The sequence below is a fragment of the Anabrus simplex genome, chromosome 1 (genome assembly GCF_040414725.1).
Source record: "Anabrus simplex isolate iqAnaSimp1 chromosome 1, ASM4041472v1, whole genome shotgun sequence".
NCBI lineage: Eukaryota > Metazoa > Arthropoda > Insecta > Orthoptera > Tettigoniidae > Anabrus > Anabrus simplex.
This window is the reverse complement of record NC_090265.1, coordinates 752,989,117-753,014,208: the sequence shown is the minus strand read 5'-3', so window position 1 is coordinate 753,014,208 and position 25,092 is coordinate 752,989,117. Positions and strand designations below refer to the sequence as shown.

At 35.8% G+C, this 25,092-nt stretch overlaps 1 protein-coding gene across 6 annotated transcripts in view; it reads left to right on the top strand.

Moving 5' to 3' along the window:
• The window catches only part of Cep290 (Centrosomal protein 290kDa), a 1,403,175-nt gene that overhangs the window by 1,035,459 nt on the left and 342,624 nt on the right, over positions 1-25,092 (top strand). For all 6 annotated transcript variants that reach the window (XR_010858542.2, XM_067136188.2, XM_067136189.2 and 3 more), the window contains one exon: positions 4,945-5,169. Coding sequence is in view for 5 of the 6 variants with exons in the window: in XM_067136188.2 (XP_066992289.2) it covers positions 4,945-5,169 (225 nt within the window). In the remaining variant the exon portion in view is untranslated. The remainder of the gene's footprint in view (positions 1-4,944; positions 5,170-25,092) is intronic.

Below are 25,092 nucleotides of genomic sequence, written 5' to 3'. Positions count from 1 at the left end.
TCGTTTTTGTTTTCTTAGTTTAATATTTTAAATATAATGGTTAAATCGTATTGTAACTGTAGATATGTATGCCTTTTATCTTGTCCTCTTTTTACCGAGACCGTGATGCAGTACACTTGATGAAATCCAAGAATTAAAAAATCTTCCTATTATTGATTTCTAAAAGTTGGCAGGTACATCTTGATTTTGGTTTTTTTTCAATCAAGCTCATATGCCCTAGTTTTTCATATTCATCCATGAATTCTGCATAAGCTGTCTTGAGTTTGGGGTGTCTGCTTAATCTCTTGACTAATGATTCTAGTCTGTTTAGTGCGTGTTTTCTTGATTCTCCAAGAACGGCTTGATACGGAGCCTTACGATGAATCTACCTGTTGCATCTCTCGAAATGGTGTCCATGAACTATCTTTCACATATTCTTTCTTCTGGTGTGTAATGTTGAATCTCCGGAATTGCTTCTTGTTTCCAAAATTTTTCCATCTGATCTGATAATTGTTGATTGCTAATATTAATGCATGTTGTTGTTGATCCTTGTTTGTTCTCAAAAACTTAACTGCCTATAATCCAAGCTAATCATGTGTTTTGCAGAGCTGGTTGTCCTTCAGCTTCATTCTTGGGTAGACCAATGACTATTTTCCAATAAAGTCCTGCACCAATTAATATGTCCATGTCTCCAGGCTTGCTGAATGTAAGGTCTGCCAAGCAAATGTCCTTTGGAATAATAATCTCGTCCTTCTTGATCTCCAACTGTGGCAGTCGTCCTGTTATAGTTGGCAAAACTAGAAATTCTGCTTTCACCTCAAATCCGTCATTCCTTGAAGGGAGGTGTACTCTCGTAATCCTTTTTGTTTCCACTTTGGAACAATCTACTCCAATGATCTGTGTGTTTGTGTTGACATTCGGTAAACCTGTGTGTTGAATCTCAACATTCACCTGCTTCGCTCAATGTGAGCTTGGCGAAAGGAACGCAAATACTTTTGTCAACAGCTTTAATTAATGTGAAAGATGTTCATGGAAGAAGAATGACATGCCGAGCCTTATTGGATCCGGGATCTCAGTCAAATCTAATAAAAGAAGGTCGGTGTAAGAAATCCAGCTGCTTCTTTGCTAGATGAATAACCAATGTATCCCAATATTGTACCGGTTGCTTCATTGCTTTTAATGAAGCCATGTGAGTTTGAATAAGAAATTGTAATTGTCTGAGTTATTCAGATTTGTTCTCTTTAAAAATTGTAGGAAACTTGAAAAGTTCACCTAGATGTGTCTCGATTATCATCATTTGCCTATCATATATATCTACAAGCAAGTTCCAAGCAGTTGTGTAGTTTTCTTCTGAAATGGTAAAACCTTGAATGACTTTGCGTGCCTCGCCCTGCAGAAGACCGATCAGATACTGATATTTTTGGATATTTGTTAGTTCAGTACCATTATGAATCGTTGACTCAAAACTGTTCTTAAAAAGCAACCATTTTGTGAATTCGCCGTTGAATTCCAGTATTTTAATTTCTGGTAATTTATATATTTTTCTGTTATGATTTTGTGGAACTTCCTGTTGATGAATGGCATTGTTTACTGCCGTGTTCATTTGAGCTAGCAAATTATTTTGAACATCCTCTGCTTCATCTATTATCGTTTGCAGTTGTGTAACAGCGCGGATATAAATAGATTCAAATAGCTCTCGCTCTCTCTCACATTCCTCTTCAAACTTTAGTGCAGCTATTTCATCAATGATCTCTGTTTCCTCTATTTTCATTTGTACATCTTCAAAAGAATTCCATAACTCTTCACATTTTTAAATTTTAACTTTCACCTCTGATTTTGACATGTCAGCTGTAATCGACTTCATTATTCTTGTTAACGTGCCTTCTAACTGACCACGCGATTGTTTCAATTTCGTTAGTTGCGACGTATTGAAATTAAGGTTATGCTGTGAAAGTTCGAAGGGAATGCGTATAAATTCAAAGGAATTGTAATGCTGAATTGAGAATATATGGCAAAAGAAACTGGATCTTTTATATTTATGACAACAGGAGGATCAATGGACTTCAATTATTATTATTATTATTATTATTATTATTATTATTATTATTATTATTATTATTATTATTATGTTGATCATTGCATGTTTATGGTACGAAAACATGCGCTAAGGGAAAGAGGCTAGAATCTAAGAGTATGCATAGCAAGGATGGTGTATATGTCAAAGAGACTCACGGTCTCACAGAGATTCTTGCATTGAGTGGTGAGAAAAATGTAAATCTTGAAATCTTGTCTTTACTTCTTTGTATATACGTAACCTTGAATCGTACTTGCCTTATTACTGATTTATGCTGCACTCCGTTAAAGTTGTTGGCCTCAACGGTCTGATTTTCGTTATGAACGAGAATGCATTATCCGTGAATGATTCCACGAATTCGAGATGTATTGTATTTTCACTTTGCTGCTTAACCTCAATTGCGACGCATTGTTTTCACTTCTGCATTTCACATTTCATGATCTTGCTTGTATTGAACATCTCAGGTTATTGAGAGCCGTGCTGTTGGGCTTCAATGTTTGTTTTTTATTTTGAAGTAAAGGAACTTGGTGCCTTCAATACTTTATTGCATTTGATATGTCTTAATGATGCGATATCACAACTTGATGACGGACATGACTGTTGCATGCGTAACAATTTTCAACAATACAAAATCATCTGACCAATCAGAAACAGGCTTGGAAAGTGCCAACTTCAATTAATGAAATACATTTACAAAAATAAAAGTATCTTCATAACATGCACAAAGATTCCACCCTTAATGCTTGGCCATCAATTTGCTACAGCCTGTATACGAACTTTAGTTCGATTCGCGTACCATTAAATTAAGGACTCAACGTCCGGGCACAATCAGTTCTTGTCGCAGCAATATAGCGATACGCATACGGATAAAATCAAATAATAATATTAGATTAAAAATTCCACCTGTTCAATACATAAGTGTTTTTTATTTAAATTTAAGATATAGTTCTTAAGATATTACATACAGGGACATGTTTCACCCATGTTGAGGGCATCATCAGCCTAAAAATCTCAGACCTACAAGAAAGATAGATCAGGATCCTGATTGTTTTTATACTTAAGTAATAGGTACAATTTGTATAGATTTTTGCGAATGTCTTGTTTTTTTTAAAAAAATGTGGTAACAAGTGGTTAGTTAGAAGTTTAAAAATAATACGTAAAATTGCTGCGCTGAATTAAAATTTGGTAAAATATGGTGCCTTATTCTGGAGATGGCATAAGTAGCTTATAATAGCTTAATAAATTAGGAATAAAAAACACTCTTAGTGGTAGTAAGTGGTTCAAGTGCTTAGGAGCGAAGACAGGTTAGCTGGTAGATAAAATTGCTGCGCTGAAATAAAATTTGGTAAAATATGGTGCCTTATTCTGGAGATGGAAAAAGTAGCTTATAATAGCTTAATAAATTAGGAATAAAAGTCACTCTTAGTGGTAGTAAGTTGTTCAAGTGCTTAGGAGCGATGACAGTTATTCGTCGGATGTAGCTATATTTATAATAAAATTAGCTGGTAGATGTGGTTGAAGCTTCTTGTATTAAAAGTCAAAAGGAAACTATATGAGGTTGTGTAGAGCTTGAGGTGTTATGTCTGAAATAAGAGGAGAATGAAAATGTTAAGGAATAATATTAAAGGAGTAGAGAAAAAAGAAAAAGATATGTGTGAAAATTACTTACCCCTTTGACAGTTGTGATGTTAATTTTGTGATGTGAGTTGAAGAAAATATGTAGTGTGTGAATTTCATTTATCTTTTAACTGTTGTAATGTTAAATAGTTGCCATGGTAGCATTTGAACTTCTATTTTATCTTGTTAACTATTGTAATGCTAATTAGTTGCCATGGTAGCATTTGAATGAGAAATATGTGTGCTTCTAGTGTTATACCGATGTGAGATTGGTGGGGGAGGGTGCAGAGGTGGGGGTGGGTGGGGAGGGGCGTCAAGTTTAAGTGTCATTGGATGTGGTTGGCCCGTGGGGGCGGAAGGGGAGGGAGCTGTGCCTCCTAAAGTGGGATGGGTCTTGAAAGAAGATAATTTTAGATTGTTTATTAAGATATTATGTTTATAGTTTATAGATTGCAACAATTTTGGTAAAATTTCGTATAATGGGTTTTTAACTTCAATAATATTGTTAAGGTTTGAATTTTTGTTGTAATATTGGTCTAAAAATATATAGATGTTTTCTAATTCGTTCATTAATTTTCCTTTACCTACATTTTTAATGATAGTGAGGTCTTGATCTATAGTAGTGAAATGATGACCTGCTTCTTCCATATGAGAGCTCATAGCTGAAAATTTGTTGTGTTTGGAGGCATTGTAATGTTCTAAGTATCTAGTTTGAAAGCTGCGGCCAGTTTGTCCAGTGTACGAGACGCCACATTGGTGCAGGAGAGTCTGTAAATGCCTGAACCTGAGTAAGTGTTATTATTTGAATTGACAGTGCTCTTTTGACATTACAAATATGTACTCTTAACGTACCAACCAAAGAAAGAGTAAACATCATCAAAGACAACCTCAGTAAACATAGCGCTGAATAACATGCTGCGAGCAACACTCAGTTTCTTATCTCTTCATGTTCTGACGTAACCTGCCCGCTGGCAGTAGTTCCGCTGTGAAAATCAGTTGGTAGACATCCGGTTCATCATTTGTGCATGTGGGGCATTTGTAAGTAGAAAGTACGGTGTTCGAGAGCCACCTGGTATATACTGTATTGAAGTAAAGGTTGCTGTTACTATTGAGATTCAATTTTACTGCACAGTATTCACTGAGGATAGAATATTTTATCTAAAGGCTTATTATCTACTGAAATTACAGTATATCCAAGGTTGTGTGAAGAACTAATATTCCTTTATAATATCCAGTGGCAAGGTTATTTGTATCATGTCTCTCCTTTTCATTAGATTAAAAAACAGAACTAACCAGTCAAACGGAATTGATACGAAGGATGTGTCTGGAGTTATAGAGAAGTATGTCAACCAGCTGCAAGAGAAGGAAGATGAAGTTGCCGTGCTTCAGACTACAGTAACAAACCTCAGTAACCAACTGCGAGCAGCTCGTGAAGAAGTGGACCGCTGGCGTGGCCTTGCAGGGGATAGGCTGGATAATATGGGCGAGCTACGGCAGAGGTGAGTTTTGTAAGACATAGTTAATAGAACCTTTAAGATCGTCAGTTTGTTGAACATAATACCTGGGGAACATTGATTATTTCCAGATCTGTTGTTCATAAATTGCAGTCCCAAGAACATATCCAATACAGTCTGGGTGGGAAAAAAACAATTTATTTTCACATTCCTTGATGTATCATTTTTCCCGTATCTGTCATTTATTCATTTTGATCCCAACAAACTTTAAACCACAGTGGATCGTCATTTCGATATACTCACTACTCGCCTGTTCTATCTCCCCCCTCCCCCCCATGCTATCTGATATACTGGTATTCCAGTAGCCAGGCGCACGATTATCCCACATACACCAACCATGAATTTCTATTAAATAAGAGATAAGAATTTCATAGTGTTCCGTATTGAAGTGAGTTCACTATTAAGTTAAAAGAAGATATAAAATGGTTCAACCTTTCAATACTATGAAAATAAGAAATGTAAGTTTACATTCCTATTTAATTAAAATTAGTACCAATTTCGACCAGTATTCTTGGTCATCATCAGGCGATCACAAGTAAGTGTAAAACAATGCACAGATAAATAAACTGCGAAGATAAAATAATTCTGTTAGTTGCTCTTACTGAAGCACTAAAATCTTTAGGGAGCACTGTGCGTTGAAGTTTAGTCAATCACAAATAAGAAGCACAGGTAAAAAAAAATATGAAGTTAAGATGAAACCATTAAATTCAGTTAACGAAGCACTATAACATCAGTATTGATAAAGATACCAAAATACTTAAAGTTATTAACAAAGGCCCCCTTTTAAACACTACTGAAAATTGTTTTATTCATCTCAACCAATACAAAGTACTTCAATCCCAATTTGAATTTAAATTACTTTTCTGAAAAACCTAATATTTTATTTGACTTCCTTATCCGCTTTATCACAAATGCTAAATTTACAAACCCAAATTCAATTTTCCAGACCTTATATAGTTCATACTGAACCCATCGTGGTCGTTATGCCTCCTATCTTTCTTCCGTTTAAGTCCCATGTTTCTTTCAAGTCCGTAATTCATGACGTCAAGAAAATTCGCAGCTTAAGTCGGAGAACATCTCAGGGATTTCGTTAAACCAAAGAGAATTTTTTTTAAAACATGGCTTTGACTGAGAATTATTCTTTTTCTTTCTTTCATTTGTGTTATATTAGTTTTACGGACCTTCAAGCTTAAATATCAATCGCAGATTCAATAACTTACTATCTACCATCAGATCATCTTATAATAATATTATAATCTATGAAAATAAAATAATGGATTAAAAATCTTGCTATTACACTAGCCTGCAAAATAAAACTTTTTTTGTGCAGTAAAAACGAAACTAGGTGGGTTTTATGAATTTCTTAACGCATAATTCGAGAAATAAATTACTTTTAGCGAATCACGTCTGGTTTGGTGGCAATTTTACAAAATATTATTTTGTTCTAACGTAAAATTGTTGATACTTAGTAAATTTGACGTATTAATGTAAATTTCAGCTTGCAAAACGCAATCATATTTTTCATGCATTGAATACACATAAATGCTGCTTTGTAAGCAAGTAGATGGTTTGTATTATATTTTTAATGTATATTGAAATTCGTGAAACTGAAGCATAAAGCGCCTATTTAGTTTCGACTGTACAATTGCTTTTAAATTAATATAACCGTACCTTGAATAAAAATTACATGGTTAAACATACATAGTTTTGTTACTTACATTATGTGCAGGTTAGATTCACACCTCCGTCTTTTCCCGTTTTCCGTGGAATTTCCGGGTTTTTAAGTTCTTGAATGATCTCTAGAAGGGTCGTCTCGTGCAATCGACCAACAGTAATCAGCCATCATATTCACATCCCAACGACCCTGACAGCATCGTTCTGCATCTTTGAGATCCTGGTGAAACCTTTCACCTTGTTCTTCACCGACAGCTCCTAAATTTAGAGGGAGATAATCCAGATGCGAAGCTAAGAAATGAAGCTTAAGGCTCATATTACAATCGAGTTCCTCAAACTTTACCAACATTTTTCTTACAATTTCTTTGTATTGAGGGTCCTTAATGTTACCAAAGAATTTAGTCACTACATCTTTGAATGCGTTCCATGCCTCTTTCTCACTTTTGGTCATCGTGTCTGTGAAAATTTTATCCTTAATCTGTTTACGAATCTGTGGTCCATCAAATACGCCTTCTTTGATTTTTGCATCCAATAATGAGGGAAATTTAGTGGATAAATATTGGAAGCATAGGCTACTTTTATCTAATGCCTCGACATACAGTTTCATCAATCCAAATTTGATGTGCAAGGGTGGAAGTAGAATTTTTTCTCGGTCAATAAGACTTACATTCAAGACATTTTTGTATTCTGGTTGTAGTTGTTTTCTTTCTGTCCAATTCACTGTATCCCAATGTTTATCCCGTGCCCTGCTATCCCATTCGCAGAGGAAACAGGGAAATTTTGTATAGCCTTTTTGTTGTCCCAACAACAATCCAATGATCTTCAAATCACCGCAAATTTGCCACCCATGCTCATGATATTTAATTTTTTCAAGCACCAACTTTAAGGTCTCGTATGTTTTAGACATTTGTTTGGAGTGTGCAAGTGGACGGATGCCAGAACATTTTATATTATGAAGCAAAACAGCCTTTACACTTATTTTGGAAGAGTCAATAAAAACACGCCAGTTACTAGCATCATACTCTTTCTCTCCCAATCGATGTAGAAGATTTAAATATCCGTATAAAATACAAGTTCATCTTCTTGAGTATAATACTTTCGGACTGTTATCTTTGAAAGGAAACTGCTTTATCAGTCCATCATAAACATTGCATAAGGACTGGGGCTTTTAACACGTCTGATTATTCAAGTGGTCTAAGATGAAAGACAAACTCTCAACTGTCTTATCTTCAATCCTACATACCTCGCGGTCTATTGCGTATCTGGGGGAGTTTGTTATGAATTTACCAGTAAATCCCCAACTACAAAATGAAAATTTAGACAGCAATAAACCTATAACAAAATGCAAACAAAAACAAATCAAATCACATAATTGTATTCTAAAAAAGGTTTTGCGAGAACATCTCTCAACATTACATCTTACGAATTCATGCAGATACTAAAACACTGAATTGCGTCAAAACTAGACGTGATAGGAAAGAAATAGCATCATTTTCGGAATCAGGGCAGCGATTTCCATAAGAATGACATATTTTCAATTTTACCGCAAAATCATGTTGGCTAGTGTTATTTATTCAAATAATAAAGAATATGATGGTTAAGTTAAATCACATCTTAAAATATTTTTCATTATTTACAATAATATTTCTTTGTTAGTCTCGGTTTGAATTCATTCTCTTGCTTTTGCTCATTTTATTCCTTCAATAAATAAAAATAATGTATCATCAGCTCTTCCAAGGTCTTGATTTCTTCAACAAAACTTAATTTGTCTGCAATCAATCTATATGGATTTGAATTAAAAATCATCTTGACCTAACTTCAACTACTTTTCATACGTCCTAGTTTTCTTATTAAAGCATAAAAAAATCAAGAATTCATAATTTTGAGAAAAATAAATGACTCGATTAACATTGTCTGAATGTTTTGAAATCTCACAATAATATGAAAATAAAGTTTTCAGGTCAACTAAGAATGCTTCGTGGAAATTCTCATTCATCTCCGATGTTCACAATTATTCACTTGTTCAAACATATGCAGAATAGCTTCACATTTTGCAGCTTTCAATGGCTACCTACCAAAATAATAATTTAAAAAATTCTATATCATGAAGAATCATATTCAACATACTTTCCCAAGAAATAGGTAGGATTGTCCTAAATAGTTTCAATAACATTGTTTACAGGTTGCAATTATGTCAGATCACTTCATAAGAATCAATTATATGATTGCAACTCGACAAGGAATACCATGGATAAACTTCCTAACTCTTTAACAGTGATAGGGTAACATAATGAAGACTCCAAGATTGTATTTTCAATCAATGATTTGCTATTTCAATTCAAATTAGCTTAAACCTTAAATATTATATGAAATATCCTTTGAAGTTGCCATGTAAGTTAATTAGAGGTTACTTGAGATTATTTTTTATGACCATAATCTACTATAAACACGTAAGTCCAATATCAAATTGCCATTAACTCATATTATAGGTTATTCCATATTTCACATCATTACTAGCATCTGTGATAACCTCGATCCATATTTGCGTTACCTGATCTCTCATAAATTAACCTTACATAAAAATATTTTCATATACCTCTTCGTATTTATCACAATTCATTAACTACATTATCCAAGACAACATTATTTCTTAATCACACTTCCCTTTCCTCATATCTCTCCATATATTTATATTGCCGCATATGCAAATATTATTTATTCAGTTAATTGTAAAGCATAACTCAATTTTCTCAACTCTTTAAAATTGATATTTCATGGATCAATAACTAACATATTCCTAGTAATATGCACTTCACTTATCAAAATTGAACCTATATTGATTTGAAATTGGCAATAAGTTGTCGATATTTGTGACCTTGGTAACCTAAGATTTGTTAATACACATATCACACTTCATATTCATTAAAACTCCCTATCCTTGGCATTGCTTCTAGAGAATAAACTGAAATATTAATAACATAACACTTCATTAACATACGCACCTTTTCCTACATTTGGATATGGTTATATATTTTTTGAAAGACTACCTATAACCTTCCATAATGCGACATTATTAATTCACTCGTGTTGAAAGTACGTATTTTAGGCACTTCTCGAAGATATGACGACCTATTCCTTACAAACAATATCAACCAACAACTTACTATAAGTTAGGAAAACATAAATTGAATTTAAAATAAATAGTGAAACTTACCTTATTCTGCATGTGCTTGTAGCCGGGATCGTTGTTCTTCTACATCACTCCATGGGTACGCCCTTCTCTGGACCTCGGTTCCGTCATCTATGAGCCTTGGCAGTCGGGCTTGTATTCACGGGTAGAATCGGTTGAAGTCCGCCAGTTGCCAGTCACGTCTTAGATTTAGCAAGCCAGCATGTTGATCTCAGGAACATGCATGAAAGACATATCCAAAGACAATGTTAATATCATCTTCTTGATTACAAAGTCTTCTTGTACTATTACTACGTTTTAGTGTGGTAAAATATGACGTCAGTTTAACTGCTACAGAAGTTTCTATAATATAATGGTAACTTCAGAAGGTATAATTTCTTTAAATATTATCATTTCCTTAAGATGCATTTCCTAAGAAACTCGCTTTAAATTGCGTATATTTGAGATATACAGCAATCAGATTCCGTAATACTTTCAGTTTAGCAATTAAATATTGATATTCTTCTTTCAGATATGATATTTCCTTCCCGAAACTATTCTCTTGATCTTCACGGTGGCTTTTTTTTCAGTATTCAATTGTTCTCTCTGTCGAATTTTTAACAATTTGTAAATAATACATTTATTTCGGTCACGGCCTCTTTGATTCCACTTGCTCGTACCATTTAACTTGGAATTTCTGCTGTTCGATCTACGAGAATTTTAGCATTATTCACGGCAAATGACGACTTTAAACTTCCGTATTCAGTAATCAGGGCAATGAAATGGTACAATACCAAAATTTTCCACTTCCTATAACCCATCCTCCTGATCCACCTTAAACTACTTCACCTCCTCATCCATTTCTCTACTCTTCCCTTTATTTTATTCATTATTTTTCTGCTTCAAGTTTTTCTTTCCTTATTACCTGCTTTGTTCACTCTCCTATTTGAATTACATTTTATAACACATCTAATGTTTTAGACCACTCTAACTTTGCAATTCTAAGACTGATCTCAACTTTTTACCTCCATGATATATCACGCTATGTCATTAGTCATTACGTTCCTCAACTGCTCCAATAATGCGCTTTGTAGTTTTTTCTTCTCTTCACAATTGTTTTTTCGATGTCGTATGTTTCAATAATTTCATTAATCTCTTTTGACAAATAATCTACAAAACTATATTGTTTATTTCACTCATATCAGCATTTAAAGCTTGATACTTTATGTTTCTTTTAAATTTTTCATCAGATTTCCACTAACTTCTGGAAGCACAGTGCTGTTCAATACATAAGTCTTGCTACTCTTCAAGAACTTGCTCCGTACTACATTTACATATTCGATCTACAACTTCTTTTTGGTACTTTTGACACACAGTGCTGATCCCTAAATTTTAACAGTGCTTTATGAACTGCAACTGAACTCTTCAAGAACTTGCTCCGTACTACATTTAAATTGTTACTTGATTCTAGACTTCTTCATGCGCAGTGCTTTCTAACACATATTTCTTACTAACGTATTGTATCTACAACTTCATGATTTTTAGAACTATCGACACACAGAGTTGATCCTTAAAATTATACTGTGTATCTTGAACTGAAACTGTAAAATACATATTTGATATTAGACTTCTTTTTAGCATTGAAAACTCAACAAACATTGCTCCATAGTATGTTATATTGCTTTTATAACTGCATTTGACGGTTTCATCTTAACTTTTTTTTTAACCTGTGCTTCTTATTTGTGATTGACTAAACTTCAACTCACAGTGCTCCCTAAAGATTTTAGTGCTTCACTAACAGCAACAAACAGAATTATTTTAACTTCACATTTTATTGTTTCTGACCAACTAAATTGTTTTTCTGCCATGGTTATTTATTTTAATTACCATTAAATGACTCGCTAAGCTTGCTATTTTCTACTGCCATGCATAATCCTGACATCTACTGGCTTAAACATACTGCATTTAATCACTTAAATAGCATCATATAACCTCATAAAATCATTGTCTGTGACTGAATTCTAATTATTTTAGTTCTTAAATAATCACAACTCTCATTTAAGATTCTAAGTTCTACCTTCAATGAAATGACATTCGCCTCTTAAATTGATTCACTCCTTTCAATCCATTGGACAGCTCAATCATAACTATGGTTGTCAATATTGATCATTACATCATTATACACCACATATTATCTTGTGCAATACCAACATGGAATATTTATTAAGGGTATTTTCTAACATTATATCTTTATTTTCAAGATATGGATAGTGAGAATTATTTGACTTGACATTTACCTGTCTCGGTTAGATACGCCTTCATTATATTTCTCTACTCCCACGATGAGATTTCTTTTCATGCCAATACTTCTTGGCACGATCCAGACTTTATATGTATCCTTCATATTCATTCTATCACTTCTGTGCCTTTTTTCATATAAATTGTTTTTGACAATTTCTTATTTCTTTCATTTTAACCTGCATATCATTTAATTAATTCATAACACCTTCATAAAGTAGCCATTCCTCTTAAATTTCGTAACCTTTGCTCGTAAACACATTTCCCACAACGTATTCTATTCCATTGAAAACATCTTCATTTCACTGGACCATATCTCATTTCCCACAATGACATCTAACCCTCTAGTATATTATGATGCTCCTTCCTGTTTTGTATTGACAAAGAATAACTCATATTTGCTGCATATCTCTCCCATACCATATTATCATAATGACCAACAACACGTTAGGTTACTTGACCCATTTGTGATATTTATTTCTCAACATATTGCACCCGCTCACCTCCTGAGTCCCAGACTAGCATTTATCTCAGGGGTGATCAGTTCGAAAACGATAAAAAAATTATATAAAGAAAATCAAAAAAATATATATCGGCGCATCAAATGAACACAGGGATGAACGGGGCATGCAAATTTAAGGTTACGGGGGACGACTCATTCATGGATACAAATTTTTGACTCCACAATAGGACTGGGAAGTGACAACTTAAATTCCATGGGCCTACTGGACTAACTACAATGAAAAGATATGGAAACTGTTTCCTATTGAAATTGCAATGAAGAGCAATTTATTCACTTATTTTGCATACTACACATGATGACAATTTTACATTGGGACACTTTAATCCTGAAAAATAAATGACATAATACTTGGATTTTACCTCACTACTCTGGTAGTGTAAAACATTTGGTGAATTCGCCCCAATTGGTTACTGGGGATCGAATTCACATCCGTATGATTGGACGTTTCACCGCTGGAGATCTTCTTTCGGAGACGAAGGCACGACAGTAACTTTTTACTGTCGTCTCCTCGTTCCGTTTGGACATGAGACACTTCCGGTATGTACATTCTGGTGAGCCGGACACCCACCGTAGAAAATGTTATCGCCTCGAAAAAACGGGAATTTATAATACGGACAAACTCTAGCCTATTATTTCCAGATTCACAAACACACCAGGTAGAGTTCATTAACTCAAAAGCTACTTTAATATTTACACTTGTCAATACGACAAGACGTACGGAAAGGTTCATTACTATGCTCTGACCATGAAAACATGTGCCGTCCGTGGGTTATTTACGTATCTACTGCTAACAATCTCCCCGTGAAAACCCAACATCTGGTTCGGAGCAGTTCGACACAGGATGACTGTCCCTATCATATCCTCCTATGATTATTTAATAATATCATTACCATTCTTTATCTGATCATTATCATATTCTTTGACTACCATCAATTAATTTGATTATTATCATTTGTCATCCGGGATGATTATATGCCAACCCTTGCCGACGTTTCAAACGAAGGGTCGTTCTTCCTCCTAATTTATCCGCACAATATAATGATCAGCTTCCTCATAAATATTTTTATTATTATTATTATTATTATTATTATTATTATTATTATTATTATTATTATTATTACTATATTCGTAACAATGAATCATCGCCCATTAAATATCTTAATTTCCTTTCATCATAATTATTATTCTCAAATTATTATTGCAAGTTCTTTATCTTCTGCTCCTTCAACTTTTCATTATTATTATTATTATTATTATTATTATTATTATTATTATTATTATTATTATTATATTTATTAATAGTGGAAATCGTGATTATCGTAACCCGTAATCATCCTTGCTATAATACTTCAACTTCTCGCTCTTAGTATTTTCATCAAAAAAATAAAAATAAAAAAAGTAGCTTCATTGGTTATTCTTCTTCTCCTTCTTCAAATATTTTATTTATTATTATTATTATTAGTTAAAAATCTCAAATCTTTCATTTCAACTCCCAACATCATTATTATGTCCAAAATATAAAAAAAGTAAATTCTTCAAAAAAAAAAAAAAAAGTAGCTTAGTTTTTATCTATTATTATTATTTTACTTTCCTTTGTCGACTCACAAACATGATTATTATTAGTATTTTAATGACCTTCCGTACGCAACACAAATCTTCCATACTCTGGCTCTTTCATAATCTGGCTGTCTAATAGAAATTATTCCTAATTAAAATACAAATGATCACCGCAGTGAATGAAATTCAAATAAATGGGTTAGCACAAAAAAAAAGGAATTTAACACTTGAATTGAACTTAAGTCAAAGTATTACGAACAGCATGCATTAATTGAAAGAAATATATCCCATATTTACATTATATACAACAAACATATACTCAAATTAATTAATCTAACCCATTATTACGTTAATATAAATTAGTTCGTCCGTCTAACAAAAAAATAAAATCATGGACTCGGGAGGCGGACCATGTTAAGTAACCATAATTAATTTACACTGAACCCCGTTTAGTCGCGATAACATTCCCCAATATCAAAATTGTGTACTCATTCCTATGTAGAATTCCATTGTCTCGTAGCAGATGAGATATAGGCCTTACGGCCCCATGGTGATCTACTCGTCCATCATGTCGCACAATACAAATTTAACACAATAAAACACTTCTGGGTGACTACCCATGATTAATACCTTATTACACTATTTTACACAGGAATACTAATAACAAAAAAAACCACTTATAGGTGCTCCTAGACCCCTGACACTCGCACAATATGCTCTTCATATACGCCCGAAACACACGTCGTGACACATTGCGACGAAATGTCGTTCATTTGAACCGGCGCGTATCGCGTCTTCAACCGGCACTTCCTGGTTTATTTCTAAGCCGTCTTGATAATCGCCTAGCTCCTATGGTTCCCTGCTCGGATAGTTATTCACCGTCTATCTTGAGGTGTTTACTTCAGGCTCCGCACACTGCCTTCCAAAGGTACTATCGGCGTTCCGTTAATTATTTATTATTCAATCACATGGCATTTATTAAATTCTACATACAGTTGTACTGATTAGTTACACTCGGTACTATGGATAATTTCACTGTTCGTATTCATTCTCCTAATAATTCACGCACTTTCAGCTTTAACTGACTTCGAATGCGTCCCGAGGTACTGACTTACAGAGTCAACGTGTCAGAGTCTCAACTACTTCATACGACTGACACGACTGGTGACCGATAACGACTGGTGACTGGTAAGAACTGAGTGATGTGAGGTTCGCTACTGGACTTTTATGGACGATATGATTTCCCGCCGGGGTCATCCGCGGTCAACTCCTGGAGAGGGGGGTTGGTTATCTTAAATCGGCATATGCAGGCGGATTTGGATCTCTTGCTTTATCCTACTTAATACACTGGCGATACACATTCATGTGTCGTATTCTGAACTCCAATCGTTCGGTGATCATGGAAATATCACTTAATTTCTGTCCTCCACCTTTCGCGCGCTAACTCGGCGTCCCTGATGGCGTGCTCATCTCGACCAATGGCGAGATAGCGTGGGTCATTTCCACGAATTCATTACTTTAATTTATTACGATTACAATTAATCAACATGGGAACGATATCACAAAAATCCCCTCTATTCAATTATGTGGTTGGAATAATTTAATTATTGTTATCGGAGAAGCTAACTGGAGTTCACTCTGAGTTTTTCTTATGTTGGTTTATCTGCGGGCCTGTGATAAATTTTCTCATTGGTCAACACCGCTTCGGTTAGTTTGAAATCTCTTCCTTGTAACGTTGACAACACCAAATGCCTCGGGCGTGAAAAAACTGGCACGTCACATTCTCGGTATTGGTGATACATCCGCTCGCCCTTGGTCCGAAATATATACTCTTTCACTTCCTCGAAGTCATTACTTCGTTGTTGTGAGCTCTAGCTTTAATCCTCTTATCTTCTGGCCAAGAAACATTTTCCCCTTAATGACAAGCTTACACTGTGGCGACGGACAGTCGCGATATGTCTAGCTATGTTGAAATTATCCCGTCCACACAAAACTGACACTGTATTCATTTAATATTCCTATTTATCAGTATTTCTCGTATCAAAATCAAATCATGATAGAGCCTATCTCATCAGGGTACATTTTCCTGTTGCTCGGTAAAAAAAATCTTGTGATAATCATGAGATTTTTTATATATCCGCATCATACTTTCATCATGATTTGATTACTGCTTTTGTTCCTTTTCGATGGTGACTGATCTCGTCCCGCAGATTCTGGTTATTGAGTCTCAATTCTTCATTCTCTCGTTGAATCATGTGGATCCTGTTAAATTCTTGGACATCACTGTCGAGCTCTCCGCATTCTGGGCATGGTCTTGCTTCTATTTGCCTATGGATCAGCTGGACTTCTTCTCTTCCGTTTTCTTCTTCATCATCCTCTCCTTCGTCCTCGTCTTCTTCTTGGTCTTCCTCTGCCTTATTCAAACTCTGTCGTTTTCCTCCTAGCACCGAGTTGTCGTTCGTCCTCGAATCTAGGGGCGTTTGGATTTAGCTGACTACTGTATTGAGAATGTGACAACGGCGCGTTCCTTTCCCCGTTGCGACCACCATTTGCCTCCTTCTTCCATTTGTCTTCTAAATATTGCTTGGTCTCCTGATGTAGCTCCTCCATAGTTTGTATCGTCGCCTCTATGTATGGCTTCCCATCGTCTCGGTCCCAAACACTACATGGCTTGTCATCCTTTCGATCATGATTTTGGATTGCCTCCTTCCATTTCCTCTTCTTCAGCTCATCGAGGTACTGCTGAGTTTCTGGGTGTCGATCATCCCCATTTCTACGGTATTCCTCCGTGTAATGCCTTCGGTTATTCTGATTTCTTCGGTGGTACGGCTGAGTTTCGCTCCTTCCATTCCGATATCCACGGTATCCCGTTTCGTCATGGAATTTAACATGCTTCGTTTGCCAGTTGCCTTCCGCAAATCCTCCTCCGTGATTCCATTGTCGGGGTCTCCATCCTGGATCATACATCCTCTTGGGTTCTGGATCGGTACTCGTTCCTTGACTTCTAGTACTGATGGTTCTAGTTTCCGTCTGCCTCTCGACGTTATTTATCTGTTGCTCTCTAGGCCTGGGTTGCCTCTGGTTAGAGTGATACGTGGTCTGATCTAATTGACGTAACAGAGCTTCCGCTTGTCCTGCAGTCTGAATATTCGACGCAATCATCATCCGCTGGACCTCAAATGGTAACTGCTTCCCGATAGCGCTAATGAGTTCTGTCTCACTGACCGGATTGTCTAATTCCCGCATCTTATGAAATTGGGATACGAAATACTCTGAATATTTAGTTGGGGACGATGTTGAATAACGTCTAGAATACAACTCCAACCTAAGATCTTGCTGTTCTTGGATACTCCAGAATTTTTGCAAAAACGCCTGTCGGAATCCCGTGAAATCCTCGAATGTGTATAAGAAGGCCCTGAACCACATTGCAGGTGCTCCGTCCAAAAACTTCTCTACAGTTCGTAATTGCCGCTCCGCCGGAATTTTATTTTCACTAATATAGTTAGTGATCTCGCGGATGAAGCCTTTAGGGGTTATATGTCCTCGAGCGTCGTATCTAGGTGGTTTGTCGTCTGACATTTTGATGACGTGGACCACAGATGTCGGAAGGGCATTTGATGATGATGACGATCCGTCTCCTACTTCAAACTTAAGTCCGGTCGTATCGGCTTGTGACATGCCTTCCTTTTTATGAAAGCCCTGATTGTCTGGGGTCTCGAACTCTCGGTACTGGAGATGGAAGTCCTGAACTGACCCTGGCTGTTCTAACCTGGCCTTGACCTGTTCCAGATCCTTTCTAATCTCATCCAGCCTTTCGGTATTACTGTCGGACATTTGCTTGGACACTGAATTCTGCCCCGTGTGGACCTTAAATTGTTCCACTATTCTGACCTCTGTGTCAGCGATCGTATGGCTTTGTTCCGCTAACCCATCAGTCTTTCTGAACAATGCTATATTTGCCTCCTCACACTGTGTGAGTCTACGGCTACGATCTTCCGAATTCGTCTTTATATCCTGAATTTCATTTCCGAGACCGGCTACTAGTACTAGGGTACGAACAGTTTCACCTCGTAACTCATCGATTCCCTTTTCGTGCCTGTCCAAAGTATTTGCAGTATGTGCACCTTTACTTTCCACGTGGCTTCGGATGATATCGTTTTCCTTGCGACATTCACCCCTCACCTCTTCGATGTGCGCCTTTAAATCTTCGCGGTCGACCAACCTCTGAGCTGAAATCTCCTGAATACTGGCCTTTAATTTCTCCTTAATTTCATTACGTTCTAGTAACGCCTCATCCCTGAATCGGTCAACCTTTTCATTGACACTAATAATACAAGAGTCGATATGCCCTTTCAATTCGTCCTTAGCGAAATGACACGCCTCCTGGACTTGGGTCATTCGGTCCCGTAATTCTCGTCCTAGCGATATACTGGCAACATGATCTCAGCTATTTGTTCTGTGAGTTTTATTTTATTAAATTCACACGCGGCCTGTACCATATCGACTTTATTTTCTAACGAAACGTTAGCGGCATGTATTTGTTCCGTCAGTTCCTGTCTATTAGTCTCAATTTTACGCTCTAGTGAAACACTCGCGGCCTGAACTATAGATGTCAGTTCCTGTTTAGTAGAAACACTAGCGGCCTGAACTATAGATGTCAGTTCCTGTTTAGTAGAAACATTAGCGGCCTGAACTATAGATGTCAGTTCCTGTTTAGTAGAAACATTAGCGGCCTGAATTTGTTCCGTAGTTATAGCCAAAACTCGCATTAAATCTTCCAAAGTGAGAGCTTTCACCTCTCCCTGTCCTTATAACTGTTCACCTTGGGGACGCTCCCCACCTTCGTCTGACATTATATCAAATGAGGAAAGAGGGCCGATCAGCCTCTCATCCTATCGCACACGATTACGACAATTTTGGGTCTAGGCCCTATCATACGGTTATATCCTCGTTAATAATTTCTAGAAATTTTAAATTTCCAAATTCAAAACCAAAACAATATTTTTCGCTTTCACATAGCGAATTATTATATAACGTAATTCAAATTTGCATATTAATTGCCATCACGTGCTTATTTTGCCCGAATTAGATATCATCAGTCACTCCAGACTATGACAATAACAACAACAACAATCGATAATACAACGATGGAAAACTTGAAGTCACCTGTCTTGAAATAATTTAAATTTAACTTACACAGTTCCATTATCTTATCTTTTTATTTATACTTGAATCTGGTTCTCAGTCACATATTTACCAAATACAGTATTCCTAATAAATTTTGCCTATATAAAATTCCTGCCCATGGATAGTTATATTTATGTGGAGTCTCACTAAATCACAATAAATTTTAATTTTATAGAATAGGGAATTATTAATTTAATGAGCCTTTATAGCAATAACTACTCTTGTATAATTATCAAGTCTAGCCCCGTTCGAAACTAACCTTACTTTAACATGAATTACTACTTGACATATCTAAAACCACTATTTAACTTAACCGTGATGCGGTCAAAATTTAATTAAATATCCCGATTGGGTTTACATTGAAGTTAAACAACTGGGCCTATCTATAATGCAATCGGGCACTCAGCTGGTCGCTAATGATATCGTCGCTAATACAACAAAAATTCAGATGTGGTTTTCTAATTATTATTTTTTTTGCGAAAAAAATATAAAGTCACCCGTTGCACAACATGATGCAATAGGCCCTTTCACATTGGGCGCCATTTTGCACCCGCTCACCTCCTGAGTCCCAGACTAGCATTTATCTCAGGGGTGATCAGTTCGAAAACGATAAAAAAAATTATATAAAGAAAATCAAAAAAATATATATCGGCGCATCAGATGAACACAGGGATGAACGGGGCATGCAAATTTAAGGTTACGGGGGACGACTCATTCATGGATACAAATTTTTGACTCCACAATAGGACTGGGAAGTGACAACTTAAATTCCATGGGCATACTGGACTAACTACAATGAAAAGATATGGAAACTGTTTCCTATTTAAATTGCAATGAGGAGCAATTTATTCACTTATTTTGCATACTACACATGATGACAATTTTACATTGGGACACTTTAATCCTGAAAAATAAATGACATAATACTTGGATTTTACCTCACTACTCTGGTAGTGTAAAACATTTGGTGAATTCGCCCCAATTGGTTACTGGGGATCGAATTCACATCCGTATGATTGGACGTTTCACCGCTGGAGATCTTCTTTCGGAGACGAAGGCACGACAGTAATTTTTTACTGTCGTCTCCTCGTTCCGTTTGGACATGAGACACTTCCGGTATGTACATTCTGGTGAGCCGGACACCCACCGTAGAAAATGTTATCGCCTCGAAAAAACGGGAATTTATAATACGGACAAACTCTAGCCTATTATTTCCAGATTCACAAACACACCAGGTAGAGTTCATTAACTCAAAAGCTACTTTAATATTTACACTTGTCAATACGACAAGACGTACGGAAAGGTTCATTACTATGCTCTGACCATGAAAACATGTGCCGTCCGTGGGTTATTTACGTATCTACTGCTAACAATCTCCCCGTGAAAACCCAACATCTGGTTCGGAGCAGTTCGACACAGGATGACTGTCCCTATCATATCCTCCTATGATTATTTAATAATATCATTACTATTCTTTATCTGATCATTATCATATTCTTTGACTACCATCAATTAATTTGATTATTATCATTTGTCATCCGGGATGATTATGCCAACCCTTGCCGACGTTTCAAACGAAGGGTCGTTCTTCCTCCTAATTTATCCGCACAATATAATGATCAGCTTCCTCATAAATATTTTTATTATTATTATTATTATTATTATTATTATTATTATTATTATTATTATTATTACTATATTCGTAACAATGAATCATCGCCCATTAAATATCTTAATTTCCTTTCATCATAATTATTATTCTCAAATTATTATTGCAAGTTCTTTATCTTCTGCTCCTTCAACTTTTCATTATTATTATTATTATTATTATTATTATTATTATTATTATTATTATTATATTTATTAATAGTGGAAATCGTGATTATCGTAACCCGTAATCATCCTTGCTATAATACTTCAACTTCTCGCTCTTAGTATTTTCATCAAAAAAATAAAAATAAAAAAAGTAGCTTCATTGGTTATTCTTCTTCTCCTTCTTCAAATATTTTATTTATTATTATTATTAGTTAAAAATCTCAAATCTTTCATTTCAACTCCCAACATCATTATTATGTCCAAAATATAAAAAAAGTAAATTCTTCAAAAACAAAAAAAAGTAGCTTAGTTTTTATCTATTATTATTATTTTACTTTCCTTTGTCGACTCACAAACATGATTATTATTAGTATTTTAATGACCTTCCGTACGCAACACAAATCTTCCATACTCTGGCTCTTTCACAATCTGGCTGTCTAATAGAAATTATTCCTAATTAAAATACAAATGATCACCGCAGTGAATGAAATTCAAATAAATGGGTTAGCACAAAAAAAAAGGAATTTAACACTTGAATTGAACTTAAGTCAAAGTATTACGAACAGCATGCATTAATTGAAAGAAATATATCCCATATTTACATTATATACAACAAACATATACTCAAATTAATTAATCTAACCCATTATTACGTTAATATAAATTAGTTCGTCCGTCTAACAAAAAAATAAAATCATGGACTCGGGAGGCGGACCATGTTAAGTAACCATAATTAATTTACACTGAACCCCGTTTAGTCGCGATAACATTCCCCAATATCAAAATTGTGTACTCATTCCTATGTAGAATTCCATTGTCTCGTAGCAGATGAGATATAGGCCTTACGGCCCCATGGTGATCTACTCGTCCATCATGTCGCACAATACAAATTTAACACAATAAAACACTTCTGGGTGACTACCCATGATTAATACCTTATTACACTATTTTACACAGGAATACTAATAACAAAAAAACCACTTATAGGTGCTCCTAGACCCCTGACACTCGCACAATATGCTCTTCATATACGCCCGAAACACACGTCGTGACACATTGCGACGAAATGTCGTTCATTTGAACCGGCGCGTATCGCGTCTTCAACCGGCACTTCCTGGTTTATTTCTAAGCCGTCTTGATAATCGCCTAGCTCCTATGGTTCCCTGCTCGGATAGTTATTCACCGTCTATCTTGAGGTGTTTACTTCAGGCTCCGCACACTGCCTTCCAAAGGTACTATCGGCGTTCCGTTAATTATTTATTATTCAATCACATGGCATTTATTAAATTCTACATACAGTTGTACTGATTAGTTACACTCGGTACTATGGATAATTTCACTGTTCGTATTCATTCTCCTAATAATTCACGCACTTTCAGCTTTAACTGACTTCGAATGCGTCCCGAGGTACTGACTTAGAGTCAACGTGTCAGAGTCTCAACTACTTCATACGACTGACACGACTGGTGACCGATAACGACTGGTGACTGGTAAGAACTGAGTGATGTGAGGTTCGCTACTGGACTTTTATGGACGATATGATTTCCCGCCGGGGTCATCCGCGGTCAACTCCTGGAGAGGGGGGGTTGGTTATCCTAAATCGGCATATGCAGGCGGATTTGGATCTCTTGCTTTATCCTACTTAATACACTGGCGATACACATTCATGTGTCGTATTCTGAACTCCAATCGTTCGGTGATCATGGAAATATCACTTAATTTCTGTCCTCCACCTTTCGCGCGCTAACTCGGCGTCCCTGATGGCGTGCTCATCTCGACCAATGGCGAGATAGCGTGGGTCATTTCCACGAATTCATTACTTTAATTTATTACGATTACAATTAATCAACATGGGAACGATATCACAAAAATCCCCTCTATTCAATTATGTGGTTGGAATAATTTAATTATTGTTATCGGAGAAGCTAACTGGAGTTCACTCTGAGTTTTTCTTATGTTGGTTTATCTGCGGGCCTGTGATAAATTTTCTCATTGGTCAACACCGCTTCGGTTAGTTTGAAATCTCTTCCTTGTAACGTTGACAACACCAAATGCCTCGGGCGTGAAAAAACTGGCACGTCACATTCTCGGTATTGGTGATACATCCGCTCGCCCTTGGTCCGAAATATATACTCTTTCACTTCCTCGAAGTCATTACTTCGTTGTTGTGAGCTCTAGCTTTAATCCTCTTATCTTCTGGCCAAGAAACATTTTCCCCTTAATGACAAGCTTACACTGTGGCGACGGACAGTCGCGATATGTCTAGCTATGTTGAAATTATCCCGTCCACACAAAACTGACACTGTATTCATTTAATATTCCTATTTATCAGTATTTCTCGTATCAAAATCAAATCATGAAAGATAGAGCCTATCTCATCAGGGTACAATATGCTGTCATTATGTTGTAGTAAACTCTACTCATTCCTGCTAAATAAATTCTCCATAGCTAAAACATTACATTCAGTACACACTGTCACTTCTCCCAATCGAGGTATATCGATCCTAACATATCTTAACCATGAGGGCTGGATTTTGAAATTTCACTTCACTGATCCCATCAGTATTATAGATACACAATTCAGGCTGTATTTTCATAATATTAACCTACATCAATTTAATTAAGAACTATAATTTAGAAAACTCAGCTTGTCATTCTCTGGTTTATGACGAATCTGTAGCCATCCAAACTACGGCTGCTGCGATCGGCCGGCTGGAATCCATAGATAAGCTGGTCTCCCATTCAACATCAAGTTGGTTGGATCGTCCGTGACACACTCATCCCCAAGACAGTCCACTGCAGATCTAGTTACACATATTGATGGTCTTCTTTCTTGCGCTAAGCTTAACAGAATACCAACATGGTATGTATAAGTTCATATCAAAGTCGTCAGTAGTTCGACAGTCTATAATTGTTCTTCTTATATACGTATTTGATAATGAATATCCAGTATCATACTGCTCCAGTATCATTTCTGGTTTAAATTGAAAATGAATTCAGATAATATTCTCATTTTTCTGACTTTCTATTTCCCTTAATTTTCTTCCTTCTTCAAATTCTCGTTTTACATTTACTTGGCAATCTTTTATTCTGTCAGTAGTCAATATTCTGGTTCTAGTCTGACCACTTGCCTCGCCTACTAAGTTTTCTCTTCTTACTTTAAACTGGAACACTGTTCCTTTATATTAAATATATGACATTCTTCTTTCTTCATTTAATTGCAGAATATTACATATACTGAATATATATTTTGTTAACCTCCTTGCGATTATACACAAACAGTGACTTTGTCCTCCATTTAATCTTACGGCAGATAGTTGTTCATTAATAATATATATATATATATATTAAACAATCTACCTAGCATTTCAATGTTCTTTTCTTCCACAGCCTTCGTGATCATGCTCTATTTTTCTGAGTTCGGCACCCTGTGAACTCCTGAATCACAGTTTGCTTTACATAAATTCCGTCTTGCATGGTCTATACATCTACTTTGACGACATTTTATAACGCGACAGAAAATGCAATGGCACTCCATTATCTCCCAGATACAGGCTCACAGCTGCGTGCCCCTAACCACACGGCCAACTCGCCTGGTAAGAAAAGAAAATAAACAAAGAAAGTGACCTTGATGACTGGTGTCATGATAAAACATCCCTACACTAACAGTAGCAACTAACTTGAG